The sequence below is a fragment of the Falco cherrug genome, chromosome 10 (genome assembly GCF_023634085.1).
Source record: "Falco cherrug isolate bFalChe1 chromosome 10, bFalChe1.pri, whole genome shotgun sequence".
Classification (NCBI taxonomy): domain Eukaryota; kingdom Metazoa; phylum Chordata; class Aves; order Falconiformes; family Falconidae; genus Falco; species Falco cherrug.
In genome coordinates, this window is record NC_073706.1 from 37,464,285 (window position 1) to 37,487,100 (window position 22,816).

At 38.4% G+C, this 22,816-nt stretch overlaps 1 protein-coding gene across 2 annotated transcripts in view; it reads right to left on the bottom strand.

Annotated features, from left to right (window-relative positions):
* The window catches only part of CARS1 (cysteinyl-tRNA synthetase 1), a 41,152-nt gene extending 18,397 nt beyond the window's left edge, over window positions 1–22,755 (bottom strand). The window contains exons 1-17 of one of the 2 annotated variants that reach the window (XM_055721788.1): window positions 22,642–22,744; window positions 16,601–16,846; window positions 13,652–13,743; window positions 12,736–12,824; window positions 12,337–12,433; window positions 11,778–11,876; window positions 10,664–10,813; window positions 9,346–9,486; window positions 8,420–8,508; window positions 7,146–7,267; window positions 6,281–6,393; window positions 5,591–5,719; window positions 5,251–5,380; window positions 4,825–4,928; window positions 3,714–3,811; window positions 2,103–2,292; window positions 1,528–1,596 (exon numbers count right to left, since the gene is read on the bottom strand). In XM_055721788.1, coding sequence (XP_055577763.1) covers window positions 1,528–1,596; window positions 2,103–2,292; window positions 3,714–3,811; window positions 4,825–4,928; window positions 5,251–5,380; window positions 5,591–5,719; window positions 6,281–6,393; window positions 7,146–7,267; window positions 8,420–8,508; window positions 9,346–9,486; window positions 10,664–10,813; window positions 11,778–11,876; window positions 12,337–12,433; window positions 12,736–12,824; window positions 13,652–13,743; window positions 16,601–16,846; window positions 22,642–22,666 — 1,983 coding nt within the window. In that variant the 5' untranslated portion in view covers window positions 22,667–22,744. Of the gene's footprint in view, window positions 1–1,527; window positions 1,597–2,102; window positions 2,293–3,713; window positions 3,812–4,824; window positions 4,929–5,250; window positions 5,381–5,590; window positions 5,720–6,280; window positions 6,394–7,145; window positions 7,268–8,419; window positions 8,509–9,345; window positions 9,487–10,663; window positions 10,814–11,777; window positions 11,877–12,336; window positions 12,434–12,735; window positions 12,825–13,651; window positions 13,744–16,600; window positions 16,847–22,641 lie in introns of both variants that reach the window. The other variant, XM_055721789.1, reaches the window with a different exon arrangement.
* Between the last annotated feature and the right edge of the window lie 61 nt (window positions 22,756–22,816).

Sequence of the window (22,816 nt, forward strand, 5' to 3'; positions counted from 1 at the left end):
GCTTTTGAAGAGGATTATGCATTTTGCTCCAATTTAGACAAATCAAAAACAGGCCTTCTGTAATTAATGAGAAGTTTTTCAACCTTGAATGTTCGCCTGGTAATTCCTCCAAAGAAAAATAAGTATCTGCATGGAAGACTGAAAGAGGGTATAATATTTCATGAAACAGCCCCAACATTTGTGATATTATGCATCTTTATATTATAATGCTTAAACGCAGTAATGTCCTAGGTGATAAAAACAGAAGTTTCTTGTACATAACAGGTGTTAGCACAAGATTCTTCTGACAACTGTGATAACAGGTGTTACCACAGGATTCTTTCTGCACAACATTCTTCTGACTCTACTATCCTTGGCAACGTTACTTTAAAGGAGAAAGGACTTAGCTTCCTGTACCAAGGTACTGCCAATCCTTCCATAAAGTGTTATCTGTTGTAAACACTGCCTGAATTAAGTGCTAAATACTAATTTAGTATTTTTCATTTTCCCTAAAAAGGTAAGTGTTCAGGTGCTGCCTGTCTCGATAATTCAAAATAATTCTGAGCTAAATTAAAATTCGCTATTGATGGGGTTTGGTATGAAATACTGAGTATCTTTCATATTATCTTTCTTTTATCATTACTGGAGATTTCCACAGCACAGTAATGTAAGTATTTGCATGGGAAATTATCAGATGAGTGTTCATTCACATTCTTCAACCACAAGCAAGCTTTCCTCTTCCTTTCATTAATAAAAAGTTCAGATTTTTGTTACACTACAGATGTTTTAATTATTCCTTCTAAGAAGGAACAGAAATATATATAGTCACACCTTTGAATGCAGAAAAATACTTGAAAAACAGCACAGGTTTGTCCATGTCAGATTTTCCACATGAACAAAGACAGTAAAGTTGATAGCTTTCATATGGAGTTATTTCTCCTTCCTGCACCATGAAACATGACTGTTATTACAGTGCCCATCAGCACTTTCCTCAGGTATCTCCCAGGTATTTGCAGAAAAATTCTGCATCACATTGGAACTGCTGGGTGACCAAAGCAAAACAGCCTTCAAAAGCCAGATAAAACCTGTGGCTATAAAGGAGATCAGAAAAAAGAGATTGAAATGCAGATAAAACTCCAGCTGCCTCCAGGTTGGTTTTTGGTGTACCACAAGGAAGTTTAATCGGTATAATTGTATTTTGAAACTACTTAACATACAAATACTTGTAACGAGTCTTTAGATGGTAGCATGTGCTGTCTGTAGTTAACGTGGTTTCTTAAACAGACTCATCATTCAGAAGACACGATAATTCTTTTTCTGGTTGCTATACAATTTGTCTCTCATTCAGTTAAAGAAACCTATAAAAAACGCCAACTCTCATAAAAGAAAAATCCTGCTTCCTAAGCCAGTTAATTATTTTAGATTAAAATGTTAAAAGCAGAAAGGATATAAGTCTGCTACATATCAGTAATGTCATCACTTTACCTAACCTAACCTCTTCACAGGTCACAGAGTGATTTTGTATAGTGTACTTTGTCCTTCACTTACATTTATGTTTTGACTACTCCCTCCAACAGGAAAACCAATTGCGTCATCACTTTCTATGGCACCAAAAATCTGGTGAACAAAAAAACATAAAAAGAAAAAAGAAAAGATTGTATACGTCAGGTCACAGGCATGTGAAAACTAAGCAGAATTAACATGTGCTAGGGTTTTGAAGCCACCTAGTTCTCATTTAACCCACAATTTGCTGCTCTAATAAGTTTTGGGTTTTAATTGATACAGAATACTAAGTATTTGCTTTCAGATTTAGCTTTAATCTGTCCGATTTGACACCCTGACTTCATATTTTTTCTACCATCTAATTTTCCTTGCATGTATTAGGGGTTCTCCACTATTCAACAAAACATTAGCTCAAATTAGAATGTAACATAAAGGACTTCACATTGTTCCTGCTGCAGCACGCACTGCAATCTGGGATTGTTTTGGATGGGATGTGTGTGGAAGATCTCTAGTTTCCTACAAGATTTAAACAAAGACTGTACAGATCCCTACATACTTGAAAAATACAACAGTTATAATTGCACAGTGCAATAGCAACGTTACTACTTGCTATTACATACCTTTAGCATTTGAGTGAGATAGGAACTGATGTTTTCTAAAAGAAGTCTGTTTGGCATTTGTCTGGAAGATTTCTTTGCAGCAATATAGGAGTTACTCTGACTGACTAATGAACGCATTTCTTCTAAGACAGAGCGAGTGTCAATATTGTCACACAGTGCTTCATGAATTGCTGCCTTCTTGTCGTAAAAACTAAGAAGAAAAAGATTTTTTTTACTATTGATGTCAGAAGTATCTGCAGCCTACTCTGAAGAATCTCAGAAGAGTAAGGGAACCTAAAAGTGAGATAATCTTTTGTTGGTTCATAATTTTTATTTGAAGGAAAAACAGATGAGTGAGAAAAGGGCATTATGATGCTGCCAATTTGCTGCTATGGACAAAGGCAGGCAGGATAAGCTAACTGGCAACAACTATCCAAACAAAATTACATTAAACACTTTTTCAGCAACCAGCCTTTTCATGCCGTTTTTTTGAAGCAGTATAAATTGCTTATTTAGTACATTCTTGTGCTTAGTATTTGTTTTACAGTATTGCTCTCCTATCCCTATGTACCAGCCAAGTATTCTGTTTAGTGTCTTTCCATCGACAAGCACCAATTTGGAAGGTAACTTACCACAAAGTGAAGTGTTATGAAGCTGCTACAAGCAGATACAAGGAATAAAGTAATGCAAACCTTTGCAATGTTCGTGAATAGGCATAATAAGTAATACAATATATTAAAGTACCATTTCATCACACTAGGAGTACTACTGTTTCAAACGTACTTTTTTCCAGAGAAAAGAGAATGAAAAGTGGTAGAGAAAGGAAAACAAAATTATCCCTGAAGCATACCTTCTGTTCCTTCCACTTCTTTGTCCCTTTCTTTTGTCCTCTCTATTACTTACTATCTTCCCCCTTTTTTTAAAACAGGGTTATCTCTACCAACCTGAAGTTGAAGATAATATTTTCAGAGGACATCCTTCTACAGTCAACATCTCTGTCCACAACAGTGAACTGAACTAGGAACAATTTTAGTACTGTAACATGAGATGCTTCTATTTAAATTTCACACGTAATAGAAGTCACATAGGAAGCTGTTTGTATTACAAACAATAATGACAGCTTTGTTATAAAAACGAAAGACTGCAATATTGATATCACTGTCTCTCTCAATAACACATTTTCGAACATTGGCACTCTGAGTATTTGTGCTTTTAGTCAGGTTATTTAACTTCTGTTTGTCTTAGTTTGCTCACTGCACTTTGAAATGTGTAAAATACTATTTTCCCAGTTGTAACCACTGTGAATTATTGGTCATTTCTCAGACAGAAGGACAGCATTTCAAGTAGTGAAGAAAATGACAGATATTGAACAAAAAAATTCTCCTTCTCTTCACAGGGCAGTGAGGCATGCTGGTGTACTTAGCCTAAATGAAAGCGAAATTAACAATTTCATCTGTACTTCATAAAGGTGTTGCAAGATTAAATTCACTAGCTTGTATAGAGTTGGGTACTCAGTGGAAATGCTGCACTTACAATATCACTATATACATAGTAAGTCATTTTGCAAGCAAAAAATTAAAACACGTAGCTACACAATAGCTATTCACAGAGAAGTAGGAATGCTCCACTTACTTTTTGTTCAGCTCTGCTTCCTGATTTTCCCATTTCTGAAACTGGTCTGTTACATCAGTGGGAGCTCGAAGAATATCCTTCACATTTAAAAAGAACTCCTATCAAAGAAGAATATGGCTAAAAATCAGTTTATATTAGATACAACCAGCATTTACTACCAAAAAAGAGCATTATTTCTTAATTAGCCTCCAAAAGTTTTTAGTTCCAACACTGTTTCAGCCAGGATCTACTGAATGTCTGTCAAAGCAAGGAAACCCACACATTTTGCATAACTCTAAATCACAGCTGGACTGTAATTCAGCTCTGTCTCTTGGCTCTGCCACTGCATGATACACTACAATACTCTAAACACCATGCTGCTCAAATACAAGACTATTTTTTAAAAGTCTAGGCAAGAGTTCTTATGGCAGATTTTAAAGTGTGTTGCTAACAATGGAAGCCGAAGAATAAAAATGGCTTTACAGCAAGGGCATCCATCTTGGTGAAAAGTCATTTTCAGTTATTCCATGGCCTGAACCAAACCATAAATGTTTTACATAAAAAGCAGAATAGCTTCAGCTAGAGAGACCAAGATCAACCATCTCAAAATGCTGTACAGCCTGCTTGTGGGAAACGTGGGTTTAAATCATGGTTCCAAAATAAGCAGGGAGAGGAACTGTGCCTGACCCCTCACATATGCCTACAAGGCACAGAGACAAATGATCGATGTATATGGTGAGGCGACAAGGTAGGAATGATACTCTCTCTTCTCCTTTGGCTATATTTGTATAAAGTCTGATCTGGTAGATGTGTTACAAGAGTGTCTGTTGGACTGAGTCCTATAAGCAAGCTGAACTGAGAAACAAATCTCGCGTGTAAGTGCCAAGCTGCTCAGAGATGTCAAAACCTGGAGAAAGCACCCGGCTGCAGAGGAATGCAGCTGTCTGTGGAATTTACCTAACTTGAACGTTCAATGGCAACTAAACAAATATTGTGACATCCCACCCCACGAATTCAGAAGGCAAACTCAAGTTTCTGGATATGGCCTATATATCCTTGGGTTCTATTCCTTGAAACACATATCACAACACAAAGCTTAGAGAGCTGGAGGAGGAATGGAAAGCTTACTTACATTCATAAACTTCTCATACTGAATAGCTGACTCCATGGTATTATTTGAATAATCCAGTGTATCCTTCCAAGAGTGCATGAGGAAAGCCAACCGTAACTGTCGCGCTATTAGGAGTTTCAAAATAAACAAGGAACATAATCATAATCTAAAGTATTTTTATGGCCTCCAATACTGCAGTGGCTAAGAACGTAATTTTTAATGTTGTTACTGTCAATACGTCTACCAAAAAAGCAAGAACGCTATTATCCATACAGATAATACCAACAAGGAACGGAAGAACAAGGAAGCTGTTCTCAAGTTAGCAAAGAAGACAGACACCTGAGGTGAGCCATTTTTGGAAACTCCATTATGTGCCTGAACAACAAAACTACCACAGTCACCACTCAAACTACATCAAAAGTGTTCAAATTCCGAAGCAATTTTTACCTGTATGTTTCTTCAGTGCATCTTTTATGGTAATGAAATTCTTCAAAGATTTGGACATTTTACAGCCAGCAATTGTTAAGTGGCCAGTATGCAGAAAATACCGAACCCAGTGATCATTTTCAAAGTATGCCTGCAGCAAAAACAAAAACCCTGAAGACCCAACACTGCTTACATATATACCAGCAAGTAGGATAATTCAAGAATAAAATCTGAGAACAAAAAAGCTATGCTTATACAAATCACACAAAGTTTTAAAACTTAATTGATGGATTTGTGTGAGTTGCAGTCAAAGCAAAGTGTGTTACTTTTTCAGCACTGAACTGAAGCCCAGTTTATTCACCTCAGACTGTGCCAGTTCATTGTCATGGTGGGGAAATCGGAGATCAAACCCTCCTCCATGAATATCCATTGACTCTCCTAGAATGGATCCAGCCATAGCAGAACATTCAATGTGCCAACCGGGACGACCCTGTTAAGAAAAAGACATTACTTGGCTCCTAGTTAATTGTCTTTCTCTCCTGCTTATTCATCATTCCCTCATTGGTCTGCTGCTAAGCAGTTACACACCTGAGGAAAGGAGACAGTGTTACCAAGCAAAAAATATTTTTAATCTCACCTTCATAAAAGTATACTGTTGGCTTTAAAGATCAAACATGGTATATACATCTGTGATGCCTCGATTATCCTGCTTATTATTATTTTGAAAATTACATTGATATTTTTGATCACAAGGAGAAAAAGGGATATAGAAATTACTGCAGATAAAGCCTGTAGATACAGGACAAACGACCAGCAACAGCCATCCTGAGCCTGCATGCAGACTTCTGTTTAAGAAGTATCAGACAGATTGATACACTTTCTAATTTATTAAATGACCAGAGCAACAGAATCTATGATTGAATACAAGATCCCCATAATCTATACATTATTAATATGAGGTGAGGCAAAGTATTTGTGTAATGCTGTTTACTAAGGTGGATGCTATTTACTAAGGTGTAGAAGATCTAAATCCTGATTATAATGTCCTTACCTTTCCCCATGGAGAGTCCCATGAGGGCTCTCCTGGTTTGGAGGATTTCCACAAAGCAAAATCATTTGGAGAATGCTTCTCACTTAAGCGATCAGCTGAGATGCTCAGGTCACCTTTCAGAAGAGAAAATGTAAATATATACATTTTGTTTGAACACCAGCATTACTGATTTTTGGCCTTGCTGTACCTCACATACAGTGAAAAAGAAAATAAATAAATAAAAGAAAAGAATTCAGCCCTCAAAATTCCTCATAATTAACCCCGATAGTTCTTCAGGGGTTTGATTAATGTGTTTACTGAGCATTTTGAGCTAATCCTATGCTACAGCTAAAAAACTAAAAAACAAATCTGTATTTGGATTTAGTTCAACGCCACAAGGTTTACAAGTAGGAGGAGTTCTCAGTACGAAAGAGGAACCCAAATATTTGTCATGAAATAGCCACAGCATGGTGTTGGAGAGCTTTCACCTGGCATGTGGAAGACCCAGCTTCAAGTCTTTCTTCCTCCTACTCTGAACCAGATGAACAGCCAAATAACTGAGCTGTAGTCAAATGATTGAGCTATTCACAATTCTGACCAAAAAACTCTCTCAAAGAAACAAACGAACTAAAAAACCCCCAAGCAATCCAAAACCACCCTAGAATTAACAACATTTCTTGGTATTTTCCAATGTAAAAGTTTCAGGAAAGTGTTGGCTCAAGCTACAAAACTTTGGAAAATAAATCTGTTGGTAAAGGAAGTGCAGCAGGTAAACTATTCAACTCTGACAGTGACTTTGATCCAAATGTCATTGAAGTCAGATGAAGAGATCAATACATCATCAGTTTATTCAGCAACTTAAGCAAATGTTATTTCCCCTTTTTACCTTCTCCCTCTTGAAGAGCTTTTTGATCACCTACAGCTTCAGGAACCAACTTGGCATAGGAGTGTTTTTCACTGGAATCAAACTTCATAGTATCAAAGTATACAGATCCATTGGACACATACCTGAGAAGTTAAAGTTCATTATTCAGCTAACTTTCTACCAAGACTTAACTGAATTTTATAACAAAAATCACTTCAGTTCTCTAGTGACACTACATACAGTACGGTACTGCTCAGTATTGTAAAGATGACTTAGGTGAGCCTAAGTTTTAAGGCCTGTCCATAAAGGCTTCAGACAAATTGAAAGTCATAATAAAATTGATCAAAGGGAAAACAACTAACATCTTTTGTTAAACTCTTAAGAGGCGAGACATTAGATAACAGTCCCAGGAGAAGAAATATTTACAGTACCTCTGGACCCTTTCAATATTTTGGAATAATATAATATGAATCATGTCTGTTTCGCAGTCATTTTGTCCCCCTTTACTTTGCTAATTTTGCCCCACTACAGCCATAATAAAAACTCTGACACAAAGGTACGTCCATAATAAAAACTCTGATACAAACGTTAAGTTTCAGGGCTAACAGAAATGCTGATAATTCAGTGCCAACAATTTTGAACTGCTGCCCCCTTTTTTAAAGAGAATTTTAAAATGTAGGTTTAAAAAGAGAAATTATGGCAATCTGAATCACAGGTTTGCTTTTTTTCAAAATAAAAATACATCATGTAGAAAAATTGAGGCAATTAATAGAAAGAGAACTCAAAACTTTCAGATGGGCATCTGTCATGATACTTAAGAACTTCCAGAATATTAGCTTGATATTCACAAATATTAGACAATAGCAGAAAAAAAGTTCATTATTACTTTTTTCCTTTTAAACTTCTGTTACTTAAAACTGATTTCTAGCCTTCTACTCAGGCATCCGTTTCTGAAATGCCTTGTTGAAGGCCAGGAGTCAAACACAGTTAAAATGAATGGGACTTTGGCTATTTATTTTAATGAATGAGGATTTAATCCTATAAATTTAATAATTAACTTCTCTCTTTGTAAAGACATCAGAAGTACAGAATAGCACATTTTCATCAGGTGATAAATAACAGGTCTTTTGCAAAGGAACCTGAAGTTCCTTTATTTGATGAAACACTACTTCTGGAAAAAGACTAGTACTGCATGTGAAAACAGAGGAAACAGTTCACAGTTAAGTGTTGAAAGCAATCATTCCAGCTCTAGTACAGTACAAGCGGACAACAAAAGCATCCAGTGGCAAACTTACCCGTAACCATTATCCACAATCTTTTTCACAAAATCCACAATTTCTGGCACATATTCACTAACTCGTGTTAAAACATCTGGAGGTAAAACCTATAGATAAAAAGTAGAATTTCATATTTATATAGATATGTATAAATTATGTAAACAAAATATTTATATAAAACGTGTTTTAGATATATACAAGAATAAATATAAATATATATATGCAAATAGACACTAAATATTTATAGTATACACTGGTTTAAAACTGGCTCAAAAGCAAGTGACACTAAGACTCCTGTTTCAAGCTTTCTGAAACAATGTGCTGTGGCCGTTCTTCCTCTGCCCTTACGGCAATGTTAATAACAAACCACTGCAGGCGATGTCAGCTCTTCCACCTTCTGCACTTCTGACAGAACAGGCAATAAGCGCCTCTGATTTGCAGGTAAATTAAATAAACCTTCACTGATCTGTACCATTGCATATTACACGGCATTTCATCTGTAACAGACAAATCTGTCCTCGATTGTTATCATCATATAATTTCTTAGTGACTGAAGACCGGTAAGCAGTCGAATCTGAATGCTGAGGCTGGCAGGGCTGTCTTGTGCAGCTAACAGAGTCGATCTCAAACTTCCGGATCAGTTTATGATTATAAGCCTATGCTACACCAAGGGCAAGGGATGGAATGCAGACATCAAATGCAGACATCAAACTTGATCACCAGTTAACTGGCTCTAGTAACACACACAATGGATTTAAGATTGTTGGGATGGAAACAGAACAGGTGCTAGCTTAACCGCTACATATTCACATTAAAAGAGGTACTTTAGCAGTAAGGCTGTAATATGAGGTTTTTGAAAGCTACTGAAGTAGCTAAATTGTATTCTAGGTATTATGATGCATGGCACGCACACTTGTAGAACAGAAAACAGTTTGTATACTCACGTTGAGTGCTTCCATATCTTTATGAAATTCTCCTTCCCAGAATTTGGGGAGCTTTGAGAATATGGAATTATCAGTCACCTGACTGCCAAATTTTGTGTCCAACCAGTCAGACAGCAAATCTTTGGCTTCTTCCAATAGTATCTATTAAACAATAATGGTAAGTGCAACCAATCAAAGACTTGTGCTGTTTAGACTTCAGAAAGATCTTACTCTGACCAGAGAGGTTTGCTTAAGGAAGACAACACTTGGCTATGAATACAGAATAATTTTGCTTCTACCAGATTTTTACCATACTGCCCTTCAGAAATATGGATGAAACAAACAGAGGAAGGAAGATAAACTGCTAAGTGATATCTGTTTGCATATCAATTACTTAAATAGGCATGTGGGACCTGCAGTTAAATCGCATCATCTCTTCCCCCCATTACTACCAGACAGTCTAGCAAAAGATTTACTGTGTACATTGCTAAAAAGTGTTTGAAAGACAGATTTGAACATCAGCAAGGATACACTTCAGTTAAAAGATGACATTTTTTTACAATAGGATATAGCCCAGGAGGTGCAATTGCTTAGATTTTAGTTGTTTTTAAAATTCTGTTAGGTCAGTATATATTTTTACAGAAGCACTGGAGGGCTTTTGTAAAGATAATTCAGAGAGTCTTCTCACGAAGGAGCACATACTCTATGCTTTCTACAGTAATTATCACAAATATTCTGAAAGCAAGAAAAGATGAAAGTAGAAACCAATTACTAAAAGAGAGTAGTTATACTGGCTGACTTGATTACTGGGACAGTACCAAAGCCCAAAAATGGCAACAAGATTATTGTCACTAGATGTAATGGTCTTTGGATAAAAATTATCCTTAGCGTAATTTTTTGGGATGTATTTTCTTCTCTGGTCAGAGACGGAAACAACTATGTAGAAAACTCCCACTAGTATTGGAACGTGATAAATGCATGTTCAGTAATTTATACTGAAATTAATTCATCAAGACAAATAAGTCTAAGAGTAAATCTAAATATGTGCAAGAGAAAAAAAACCCATGGGAAAGGAAAAAATAACTGACTTATTATTCACAGTGGAAGGAATAATAATAAAAAAAAAAAAGTAATTGATAAAAACAGCACCTGAAAACTATATAGTTGAATTCAAGGATCAAATTTCCTCTACTGAATGCAAAGTAGTAAAAAGTCCTCAGCCATACAATTCCTCTATTTATGAATACAAAGTTCCATAATGTCTCAGGGAATTACTACAAGCAAAATATTTTTTAAACCCCTAACAATTATAAGCCAGATATTATAAGCTCAAACTGACCTCATGACATCTCTTGATCTCTTCTGCAGGGTGTTTTGCTTGCACAGCTTCTTGTAGAGGGTCAAAAGCAGACTTCACTGCATTTTGAATTCTTTCTAACATTTGCTTTTTATCTGGGTCTGTTGTCTCATTTAATTTAACTGAAAAAAGCTACAATTAAAAAAAGAATTAGAAAAATTAGAAAGCAACTTGCAGTACAGTAGCACTCTGTTCTATACAAAATACATTATCTTTGCCACATAGTATCTTGCTAGGGACAATACATCATGCCACATAAAAAGCTTTGGTATCAAACTACTGAAACATACTCTTCATCAGAAATAAAGGTGAAGTCAAAAAAATTTAGTTCACATCTGAATTCAGTTTTTCAGAAAGACTTTATGAATTACTACATCATCATTACTGTTGTTTATTAATTTTCATTTTCCATGCAGCTGATCACCTTAATTACACAGCTGATTATCACAAATCTGAAAAGGAGAAGCTTTAATACGAAACTGCTATGCATAGGGAGTATGTCAGGCAATGATAGTTGGACAAGATGTCCAGGCTTCCTATTCCCAGGCCTGTGTTCAATGCATTAGACTGACAATCTTTGTGATCTGTAATCCTAATAATCACCTGCCCCCACCTTCAGTCCAGCATACACAATTTATTAAATCCCTAAAGCTTTGGAGACTTTTTGCTCTTTCCAAGGCCATCAATGCTACGAAAGAGAAATCTTTAAAAGATTATGGACATACCACTGTTTAAAAACTGTTTTTAAGGGTTATTTTTAAAGTTTTAATTTTAACACACAAATGTTGAAATGCTTTTTGAGCTTTTTCCCCAATACCCCAACAACAATTTGATACACTCACTCACAAACAAGTTATATGGATGTAAAAATCGGACATTCTTTTTACATGGATATTTCCTGTCAATTCTAAAACAATGGAAAAATCAAAATGATGTGCAGTTCCAATAATATTTCTGTGTGGTACCAGTTCGATAGAATAACTGAAACAAGCAGAAAGTTTAAGGAGGTAGCAAAGTCAGAGGCATTTTTTAGATGCTTTGTTACATTATTGAGTAAGAACTCAAGACACCAACAGGGATTAAATACCATGCCCACCTCTGAGGCAGTTTTAACATCTTCAAGTAGCTGATCTGGTGCTGATTTGTTTGCTCTATACCGTTCAAAAAGGTAATTCTGTCTTGCTCTCTTGATGATCTACAAAGCAGAAACATGAAAATATTTTTGTGAAGTGACACATAGTTATACAAAGTGCAAATAAAATCTATTACATACCAAAGGCATTTCAGAATCCCGATAAATTTAACAGGCTATAAGAATTTCATGTAGTAATACAAATTAAACACATCGTACACAGTCAATCAGCTACTTCAACAGAGTCAATCTGGTATCTCAACAACAGGCAAATAAAATGTTATCTTTGAAAAATGCTTGGTCTTCATTATTTATGATAACATTCATTTACATACAAGAATACAGGCTTTGCTACCATAGGAACACTAAAAAACTGAGAAACATCAATGACTGTGTACAAAATGTATGTCTAAGTTAATAAGTGTAAGATTTATCTTGGCTTATCAAACAGCAATTACATATGACTCTCTGAATTCCATGCTCAAAGTACAGTATTTTATATCACAATTTTAAAAGACCTTACCTTATCATCAATATCTGTAATATTCATACAATAGAAAATGTCATATTTAAAATAATCCCTCAAGATTCTTCTTAGGATGTCAAATGAGATGTATGACCTAAAATCACAAAAGATATAGGAGTGTTTTTAGCAAACACCTCAAGCCTGTTTCTATTCTATTCGCAAACTACTTTAATCTCAGAGTCAGTTATTTTACAGCAGTTTTAATTTTCCCTCACCTACTAGTAAGTTTTTAATCACACAATGACATAATATTACAACATGCTTTTAATCTTACATCTCAAGCATTGAGTCTAACACGACTGTTTTCTAATAATACACTCATCTAAATAAAGTACCTTTTTCTATTAACCTTTTGCTTCCGATAGACACTGTTATTACCTATATCAAAATAAGTACCTGGCATGTCCCATGTGAGAAGCATCATAAACTGTTGGACCACAGCAATACCACAAAACTTTTCTTCCATTCTGAGGCTGAAATATTTCCTTAATTGAAAGGGAAGGTACAATGATCAGAAGAAATTGAAGGCATGATATCAGGCCAGTAACACCACATTTGGAGATTAGGACATGAAAACACGGACTATAATTACAAAAAAGGAATAGTTACTCCACTCCCAGTTTTACTGTAAAAAAAGGTCACCACTAGCTTTGTCATGTAAGAGAGGTAACAGAGTATGGCTGCTTATTTACCTGCACTCTTATCAAGTAAGGTATCAGATTACAAAGATTCAGACTAGGCAAGGTAATATTCAAGCTGTGTTTGTGAAAGGAAAGATCAGCTTTCTTCCGCACTGAAAAAGGTTACAGAGTAACACACACTTTGATACTACATCCCATATAACCTTAGTATTCTTAGTATTTCCTCTCTTTCCCAAAGAAGACCACAAGAAGTTTTACCAGTTTATATTACATAATATAATTGGCAAGATACTATTTTTTTTTTCTTCTACACAGACACCTAAAGAAAGAAACTGTGATTTTATCTGTTCACGTTGCTTGTACTTATGTGTATTACAGTTTAACCCCTGGCTATTTTGCATGATGGTAACTTGCAATTGGGAACTATATATTAGGCAATATCCACATATATACACACATTTGTAGTATATGTATATTTATTGTTTATATTATAACATCTGCCCAGCAAACACACTTGACTGACACAGCATCTCGCATGTGCTTGCTAACATTCTACACCATACAACACAGAAACCTGTCTACTGATAGGGTAAACACTTCAGAAACAAACATTTGATGACTCCACTATTTGTGTTTCTATGGAAATCTCGGCTTTTCTTTCATTTAGTCACCTTGTTGCGAGTCAGGCTGTTGTAGAGGCAGAGCCTAGAATGTTTTGTCCCTTCAGGGGGAGACCAGGGAGGCTGCACACGCTTGCCTTTACCTAAGGGGAAAAGTAGTTTAAAGAGAATTGAAAAGATGCTTTCCACAAACAGATCTGTAATATAACATTTTCTCCTTATCATGTCATTATTTCCAAAGAAAAAACCCACATACAATTAGACAAAGCAGCTCCAATCCCAGTAGTCCAACTACTTTGTTAGTGCTTCCTACAAAGCCGCTAAACCCAAAATAAATTATTCCAATCTAGTTTATTTTCTACTCCCTGAATTGCTACCCCTATTAACTTTCAATCCAAGTAACAGGAAGGAAAAGTCTATAAAAGTAAGCGCATGCAATTCCGTTAAAGCATTAACAAAAGCTTTGAAGTTTAATGAATTATTAATAAAGTGTTATGACAGTCCTGGGCTTTCTGCAACGCCACTGATTTTACCGTGATGGCATATCACAGATCTCATACAGAATTTGCACGAAGTCTCCAGAGAACAGTCTCTAGAGCCAATATTGACAGAGTATGTGTACTCAGCGTGAGAGGGAGGGGAGAGGGAAAGGTTTAGAAAGAACCTCAGCTTTTTATCCTGCATGTTGCTATGTACACAAAGCATTTTTGAACACACTCATTTACCACAAATATGCTCCAATTCAGCAAGAAGCTAAATTTTGCCATTAAAGAGAGCAGATAAAACCCAGGGTAATATTAGCGACAATATTCTTGCATTTTTAACTTTTAAATTTTTAAGCAGCAACATAGTTGTTAAACTCATGGTTTTTTCATGAGTATGTCATCTGTTGAAGATCTGCACTTTGCTATACACAAAGCTGCTTGCAGCTGTAGTAATATTAAACTAATTATCACATTAACTAGGAATGAAAGCAAACCAGGAAATTAAAAAATACAGCAGGGTTGCCAGCTTAATAATACACACAGCACTGTCTTTAGGAGTTCTCATGGTATGCATTTTAACTGCAATTAAAATATTATATAAACTATTTGTTTTGACAACAAAATTTGCCTTCTCATCCTGTGTGTCAGGGTGCTCTTCACTTATTCATATGAAGATATTGGGGGAAACGGAGTATTATGGCTGAAAACCTTCAAGTAATGTAAATATTCATGGTATAAAAAAATTTAATCTCTTTATCTTCCTTGTTGGAATAACTGCCTAAACGTGAAAAAAATATATTAACTGCAGTACTTTGTCTCACAAATGGACTCCGCTTAATCTCCCTGTTATGGATCCACGGAAATATGTGTTTATTCTAAACATTTCATTGCATGTGGTACTCCTGGACGGAACACTTAAAGAGCAGTCTATCCATAACACAGACCATACAGTAAGGTATGGATTTGTTTACTCTGATTTACAAAGATTATGCTGCCATGCTTAATTGTGGCTAACATTCCCCTCAGGGAAAGAAGCCTATGTGGGTTAGTCTAATAAAAGATAGATCTGTAAAGCTTTATTTACTTACAACCACACTAAACATAAGAAAAAAACCAGATACTGCACCCTGAAGTTCTCAGCTTGCGAATTAGGTGTCACGTTGTATCTGCTATACAGACACCGAGGGCAAAGTAAAAGACATACTGTTTAGTCTGTTCAAATATGTCTCTGTCAGCTATCCTCTTCCCCCTGGTTGAACTGAAGTTCATTTGCTCCAATCCACCCCTGGAGCTCTCTGACACACCCAAGAAAACACTGATAAAATACCCAAGGTCTAAGATGTGTGGCAGATTCACGTCATTTTCATAGCGAACACTGCAGAATACCATTTCAGGAGTCCTGATTCATATGCACAGATGATGAAGATAATAAGACATAACCCTTCAGAAAAAGAGATTAACATGAAAGGTTTCATGGACCAGAAACCAGAGACAGTTTCTCTTATTGTTCCACCCTGATCCATGAAAGTCTGCAGACAAAGTGTAGTTAGTGGCATGAATCTGCTCTCAGAGCCAGCAGTACAGCTGAGATCCCTTGGCTGTTGAAGGGCAATCGATAATAACCATCACAAATGCATGCAGGCACACACAGGTATACAGAATCTACTCGCAGCAGTCAGATTTTAACTGCTGGTCTGCTAGGAACTGAGAACACATTTGATGAGAGGTTGTGAGAATGGCACTGGAGTAATATTAGTCAACAACCATCAGCAAAGATGACGGACATTATGCATTCATTTGTAGGTATTGCAAGCACTATACAACAGCTCTGCTGTTTATTATTATTATTATTATTATTATTATTTCATGACTCCCTGAGCAAGGATCTCACTATAAAGCAATTATATTAGACTAGCTCATTGGAAAACAACTCAGGAGAGTGATGCAGCTCCCAGAAATGCCAACACCCATGCTTACACAATGTCCTAGATTAACTGGTTAGCATTTCCTCAAATCACCAGCAATGCCACGGTTAAAAAAGAAGCCCAAATATTCTTTTTGAAATTCAGCGTTAATAACAATTGTAAGAGGCAGTATTGAGTTTACTTTATTATGAATTTGTATATTATACAACAACTATTTAGTTACCCTTGCAGGAAAAAAAGAAAGCGGACCGAGCCAATCCTGCTATTTTAGGGAAGAAGCCAAAACCCACATAGCCTTTTACAATCCAGCAGCTAGCTTTTGAAAGAAAATACACACAATTGAATTCTGTACACTGAGGAATTTTAAAATCAAAGAAATGTGGAAACAGAGCTTAAACATTCCAATAGGTCATATCAATTATGCAGTAACTGTACGCAAGAAGAATTTTATGACCTTGAATACAAGTCAATATGGTAAATTTTAAAGTGTGCAAGAAAGTATGAAAGGGAACTTCTAGGAATTCCCAGCAATAAAAACCAATACAATGTCAGCTAGTCTATAACCTGCCCACCAGTTTAATATTACTCACTTGTTTGAAGTTTACAAGGCTCATTTTTTTCACTGCTGCCATCATAGATTGCTTCTATGTGTCTGTACCACCGGACAACATGGATATACTGGTCCACAGGTGGCCCCGAAAACTTTCTGAATACCTCCACATCTGCATGTGAAAATGTGAACCCCTGGATATAACTACGAGTGCTCAGGTACTCGTTCAAAGCCTTCACCCTGGCTTCCTCTTCACTAATGCTCAGAATAAAACTGTAGCTGGAAGCTGTAAAGAGAGGCACAGGATATTTGGTCAGCATTGAAAGAAGGAGGAGATCCCATGACCAAAATATATCCTTACACTATACATCTCCCCCTTTAAATTAGCTCTGACAACTGACAAGAAATTCAGAGAAAAATGTATTTAATACAAGGTACTGAATAAATATGTTTCCTATTAATAGATTATGTTCATGCTGTGGTGATTTTTTTGGAGACATTTTATGAAGAGTAATAAGGACAAAAGCACCGGTCCTTTTCATGAAGAAATACTATCTACTTGAAACCAGAGAAAATTCATACACAGCAAACCTAATCAGTCTGTCTTTTCCACATTTCCAAAACACTCATCCTGCAAATACTTAAATATGATTAATTTTATATGCTATGGATAGGCTGTCAATAGGTCTACTGAAGTTGGGCATAATTAAATCTTTGCAGGACTGGGGCCCACATGCAAGCTCCCAGCGTGATGCTCGGTTACTCCTACTTGCTTTAGCAACTCAAAACTTCAGTTGCTGTACCTTCCCATATTTCTCCTATGCCACTTCCTCTCCTCAGACATATGAACAATATTTAAAATGAGTAAGATCTACACAAATTAACAGAAAGAATATTAGATCATGCTCCTCCGTCACAATGTTTTATTTCCATGATTTATTTGGTAAATCATGGGTTCAATTAGGTCTCATCTTTGCAAATCCAGGGATGTTGAGGAAGCAGTGGAAGAGTTCTGTGACTTGGTGGGGATGCTCACAGGAACTGCAAGCCCTCCTCAAGTCAGTGGGTACAAAGCACTGCAGAGGTTATGGCATCTGGACTAGCGCTGACATTAGATAAACCTAGCATTCATATTTTCCTACAATGATTCAACAATTGTAACTCCGTTCACATTCAAAGTACTGTATAACACAAAGTGTAACAGCTAAGCCAAGACCCTGCTTAGGTAGTCAGCCAAGAAAGTAATTTAAGATGTTGTCAAGGTCATAGTGCAATCAAGTGAGAGAGCCAGTATGAGAACACCTGTTCCTGCTCCCAAACTCTGACAGAGACCACTACCACAACTGTTGTTCTTACACTACTACTAACATCTTCTGCACAAGTAGCTCCCAAAGCATTGGAGGTGCTCACAGACTAACGCTTTTGGAAAGGGAAGGATGAAAGGAGATGGGGAAGTGATGGCTATGAGAGGATGTGAGGGACTGCAGAATTAAGAAGTTTTTCAGAATATTATCGGTTAAGACTTTATGAGCAGCTCATTTCCTATATAAAAATCAGTTACTAAAATGTTCTAAAGGAACACAGGATGACAGGGAAATGGCAGCTAGATACCAAGTGTGGTTGTGTTTGACTCAAGTATAAATGAGACACAGTGGCACACCAGTAGAACTAATAAAAGAGATCAGTGATTTAAAAAATATTAACAAAAGGTCACAAAGATATTTAAAATTCATACACAAAATCAAAGTCAGATTCACATTCTTCACAGATTCAATTCTTCTCCAGGGCTATCCATGTAACTGTTCAGTATAAACAAAGAGTAACAAATAATGGTTTGTAACTAGACCTTACCTGCTCGCCTTACTCAGCTGAATAGGATTCAGCTTCAGCTCACATAGTTGAGTTTACCATAAACTTTTCAGGCTCCTAAATATTTACTGATGTTTATCATCATAGAACTTCATATGTTTATACACATGAATTAGTTTGAAATAGTTATGTTCATTAACTATGGAAACCTAAGACACAAGTCTTCCTTGAATGTGAATTTTGTATCCAGGAATCATATGAGGGAGAAGGCCAAAAGAAAAAAAAAATTACAAGAATGATCTGAGTAGAAATGAAACTATATCTCAAAGAAAAGATCTTTAAAGATCTATCGCAAGGAAAGCAACATTCAATTTGCTAAGTATTATTAGGGTTATTACAACCATTATTCACACACCAGGCTGCTAATGGGAGGCAAGTCAGTATATCTGAAAAAATGTGCTTTCCAACCACATCTGCAAACCCATCTAAAAGGGGAGGTGCACAAACTTACACATAAATACAACAAAGATGACAGAACTCACACCAGCTAGTTTTGGTAAGGAGAGATGGCAAATACTGCCTGCAAATGTAGGTACCAGCTCAGCCCTGATAAGCAAAGCAACCAAAATTACTTTGAGCAATCTTGGCACACACATTAATACTTGAAATTACGAAGTTTGACGTTATGTCTAGTTGCAAGAGCAACAGCAGACTTGAAAGTGTAGTACATCAAAGAAACCAGTTAGCCCAGGGGACCTAAGAGGCGGATGTCTTTATGTTGAGACCAGTCACTGACTCAAATTGAGCCCAAACTCATGTCCATGACTGCACACCACAGCAAATGCAGTACAGCATGAACACACCTGAACAGCTGTTGGCAGGATTTCTCAGGGCACAGAAGCAGCCGGGCTGCAGCAGTCTCAAGCTCCCAGCAGGCTCGCTGTACCAGTATAAGTTTCCCACACTGGTTTGACAGGCTGCGTTGAGCTACAAATTTCCTTTCCTAGACTGACAGCTACTTTTCAAACCATGACAGCTAGCTTAAAGCTAGCATGGATGTGTTCTACTCTCTGCTGTGGCCAGATGCAGAGAAACAAGCAAATTTGCTGTGTTTGAGAGAGGACTGAGTGATCAGTGCAATTCTGCAATACCGCTGAGCATCCTATTTCAGTACATACGGGACAAAATCATTCTCACTTCTGGCATTCTTGAGTAGCTCCAAACTGGACTGAATTAACAAAACAAAACCTCTTCTTCTGAAGCGAAGGATGCTCTCCTGGGAAGAAGGAATGAATATGGTAATACTGTCTTTTGGAAAGCGGTATACCAGAGGGCCATCTCTTTTCAAGTAAAAGTTTTTAATCGGTCAAAACTATCTTCACATAAAGTCTGTTCCAATTTAATTTATATCACTACTAAAAATAAGAGTAGTAAATCTACAGTCTTGTTTTCTTGTGAATTATATTCTGCACCCTTAGTCTTGTCATCGTGTCTCACAATGCCTTTAATTCATCACACACTCCCACTGAAATATTTCCTGGTATCTCCCAAGTGCTCCATCTCTTCCTCCCATGCACTTCACTATCCCCATCCTCCTGTACAGCCCCAACACATCTTTGCTCAGTCTGCCAAGTCTATACAAGAGGCAGCCCACTGTCAAACGTAATTAATACCAATCGATGCATTAAAAAACTGTTGAGGGAGAAGTGCCAATGGACGTATATAGGTCTGACCTGTTCTACCCTTGTTGCTTTAGGAAACAAGGCTAAGAAATAGCCCTTCCCTCTGACTGCGATGTTTTTCCCCTCCCAAAACAGAAAAATGACGGTTGCTACTACTCAATTGCATTACTAAGTGTCTTCTTGACAACAGAAGCACATAAAGTATTACAGAGCTGCTGCATAACACTAAATGTTAACTCATGTGAATGGAATGATCCACAGACACCAAATCATATCACTCAAGAGCAACTCTGTTCAGAAAACAAACACCGAGCATGAGTATTGGGAGAGGCAGCAAAATAACCTTGAAAAATCATAGATAATGTAACACTCCGCCCACATTAAAAAGTTGTTTCAAAAAAATTCCACTGTAGACATTATTTAAAACAGTTCTTTCACAATAATTGCCAGTGTATCATCTCTTTGGGCAATATAATTGTCACACATTCTTCTTCCCATGCATTTGGGAATTTGTAAGACTGCAGCAACACACAGACTCAAAGGTATAAGACTGCTTCTACATTTTATTTGCCCATTAAATACCTTTTGAAGTTTAATGTATAACCCACACAGTATCAAATTTGATGTAAATTTTTCACTTTTATTAACTTGAAAAGAAAAACCTCTGTTCCTTGAAGGTGTTAACAGCAAAGTAAATACAGAAAAGCCATAAAGTAGGCAGTAAGCTGACACAAAAATGGATTTACTTTGCTTCGGGGAAAATCAAGTTTCCTGGGCTTCCCTGAACCTGCTAACCTTGTCAGTCATAATTAGATGACAACCGCAATGTTCCAGGATTTCTGCAGATGCATTCTCTGAGGAAAAATCTTAAGATGTTTCTGAATATTTTAAAACGTCATTTCTCTTCCAACTTGGATTTCACAGATTTAAAACTACTCATAAAATATAAGCGTAACGGGTCTCATTATTAACACAGCTCAAAACCGGCCATTTATCATTCTGGCTGGCCACTCTGATAGCTTTGGAAGCAAGTCCAACTGTCTGCTCAGCCAAGAGGAATTATACATTTCCATAAAACATTCAGAAGAACTGAACCAACACAGCTATCCCATCCATGCAAGACACAGCACACACACAGCAAGGCAAAGGACTTTCCAAAACTCACACACGAGGATCAAGAGGCTTTTAGCAGAGCAGGGATTTTTAAGACCGTCATCTCCCACCAAGGAAGAGCTTAACAGTCCCAGTCACTTTAGCCCTGGAAGTTTCACTTCTACTTCTCCTGAACTGAAACTAAATGTAACAGTTTCAGTAAAAAGCAAATACTATTTGCCCAACAATAAATGTAACTAAAAACTGTCTTGAAGGACACCTCAACTGAGCCTTTGGTGGTTCCTCCTCCCAACCTTAACTAAGATACTGAAAATGTCTGAAAAAGTCAGTCCCCTAACAGCAATAAATGTTTCTGGACTCCCTTAGACAGGAATGTTACTTGTGATGGATAAAGAGCAAAGTATCTTTTGGTAACGAAGAAAAAGGTGCAAAATCTTTGAATCTACAGATGTTTAACTGGAATGACAAAAATTTCCAACCCCTTACCTACCATGATGGTATTTCATACCTGTATGACTGGTAATCCAAGTTTCCATTTGCTACAGTAGCGCCAAAAATTATAGGACTACCCTGGCCCTCCTTCCATATGGAAGGGCATAGTCTAACCCATCATTAAAACGTGACCACACAAAAAAATCTGGAAAAGTCAAAAAGTTCAGACATGAGTTCAAGGGAGGACACCGATGACTAGGAAAGGCAGCAAGGAAGGCAGAGGCTTCTTGTTGCTGTTCTCTGCCCTGCTATCCCCCACTGCCGTGCTCCTTCCCAGAGCGGGGGGCTGCGACCAGCACCGACCGAGCGGGGTGGCAGCCGCCGCACGCCGCCCTGAGCCCACCAGGCTGGCGAACTGCTGCTTCCTCGCCCCGGGACCGGGAAGCTCCCGGTTTTTTCCGCAGATCGCCGTGTGCCATCATTAACCTTTACACTGGCGGCGAGGCACGATGCGGGTCGCCTCCCCTGGCCTCGCAGGGCACCGGCGGTCCCCTGATCCGTAGGTACCGGCCTAAGAGGCGCAACCGCCCCCCGCCGCCCCGGCCCCCGCCGCCCCGCGCGCTGCCTACGTGTCACCCGCCGCCGAGGGACACCGGTGACCTCCCCGGCGGCAGGCGCCGAGCCCACACCTCGCCCCCGCCCCCAGCACGTCGCGGCGGCTGCCGGCCTGGCACCTCGGGGGCTCCCCCCGGCACAGCCTTGCGGGAGCCGCGGGGCGCCTCGCCGCCGCCCGCCCCGGGGAACGCGCAGAGCAGGCCGCCGGGACGACGGCCCCAGGCCCCCCGCCGCCATTTGCCGCTCCGCCGCTTCAGCAGCGGCGACAGGGCGGCGGGCCGGCTGCTCGCCCCTCGCCCACCGCCGCGGCGCCCGCCCGACAGCGTGACAGCGGCAGAGCCGCGGCGCCAACCACCACCGAGCCGCGCCAACCCCGGAGGACGCCCCGCCGCGCCCCGCCAGGCCTCCTCGGCGCCGGTCACCGACCTACCCTGCTCGGCGGCGGGCGCTGCCATCCTGCTGCCTCCTCCCCTCGCTCGCGAGCTGATGCAACAGCGCGCCCGGAAGCGGCGCCCCGCCCCGCCCGCCCGACGCTACTTCCGACGGGCGCCCCGCGTCACCGCGGCAACGGCGCAGCGCCGCCGCCGCGCCCCGGGCGGGCCGCC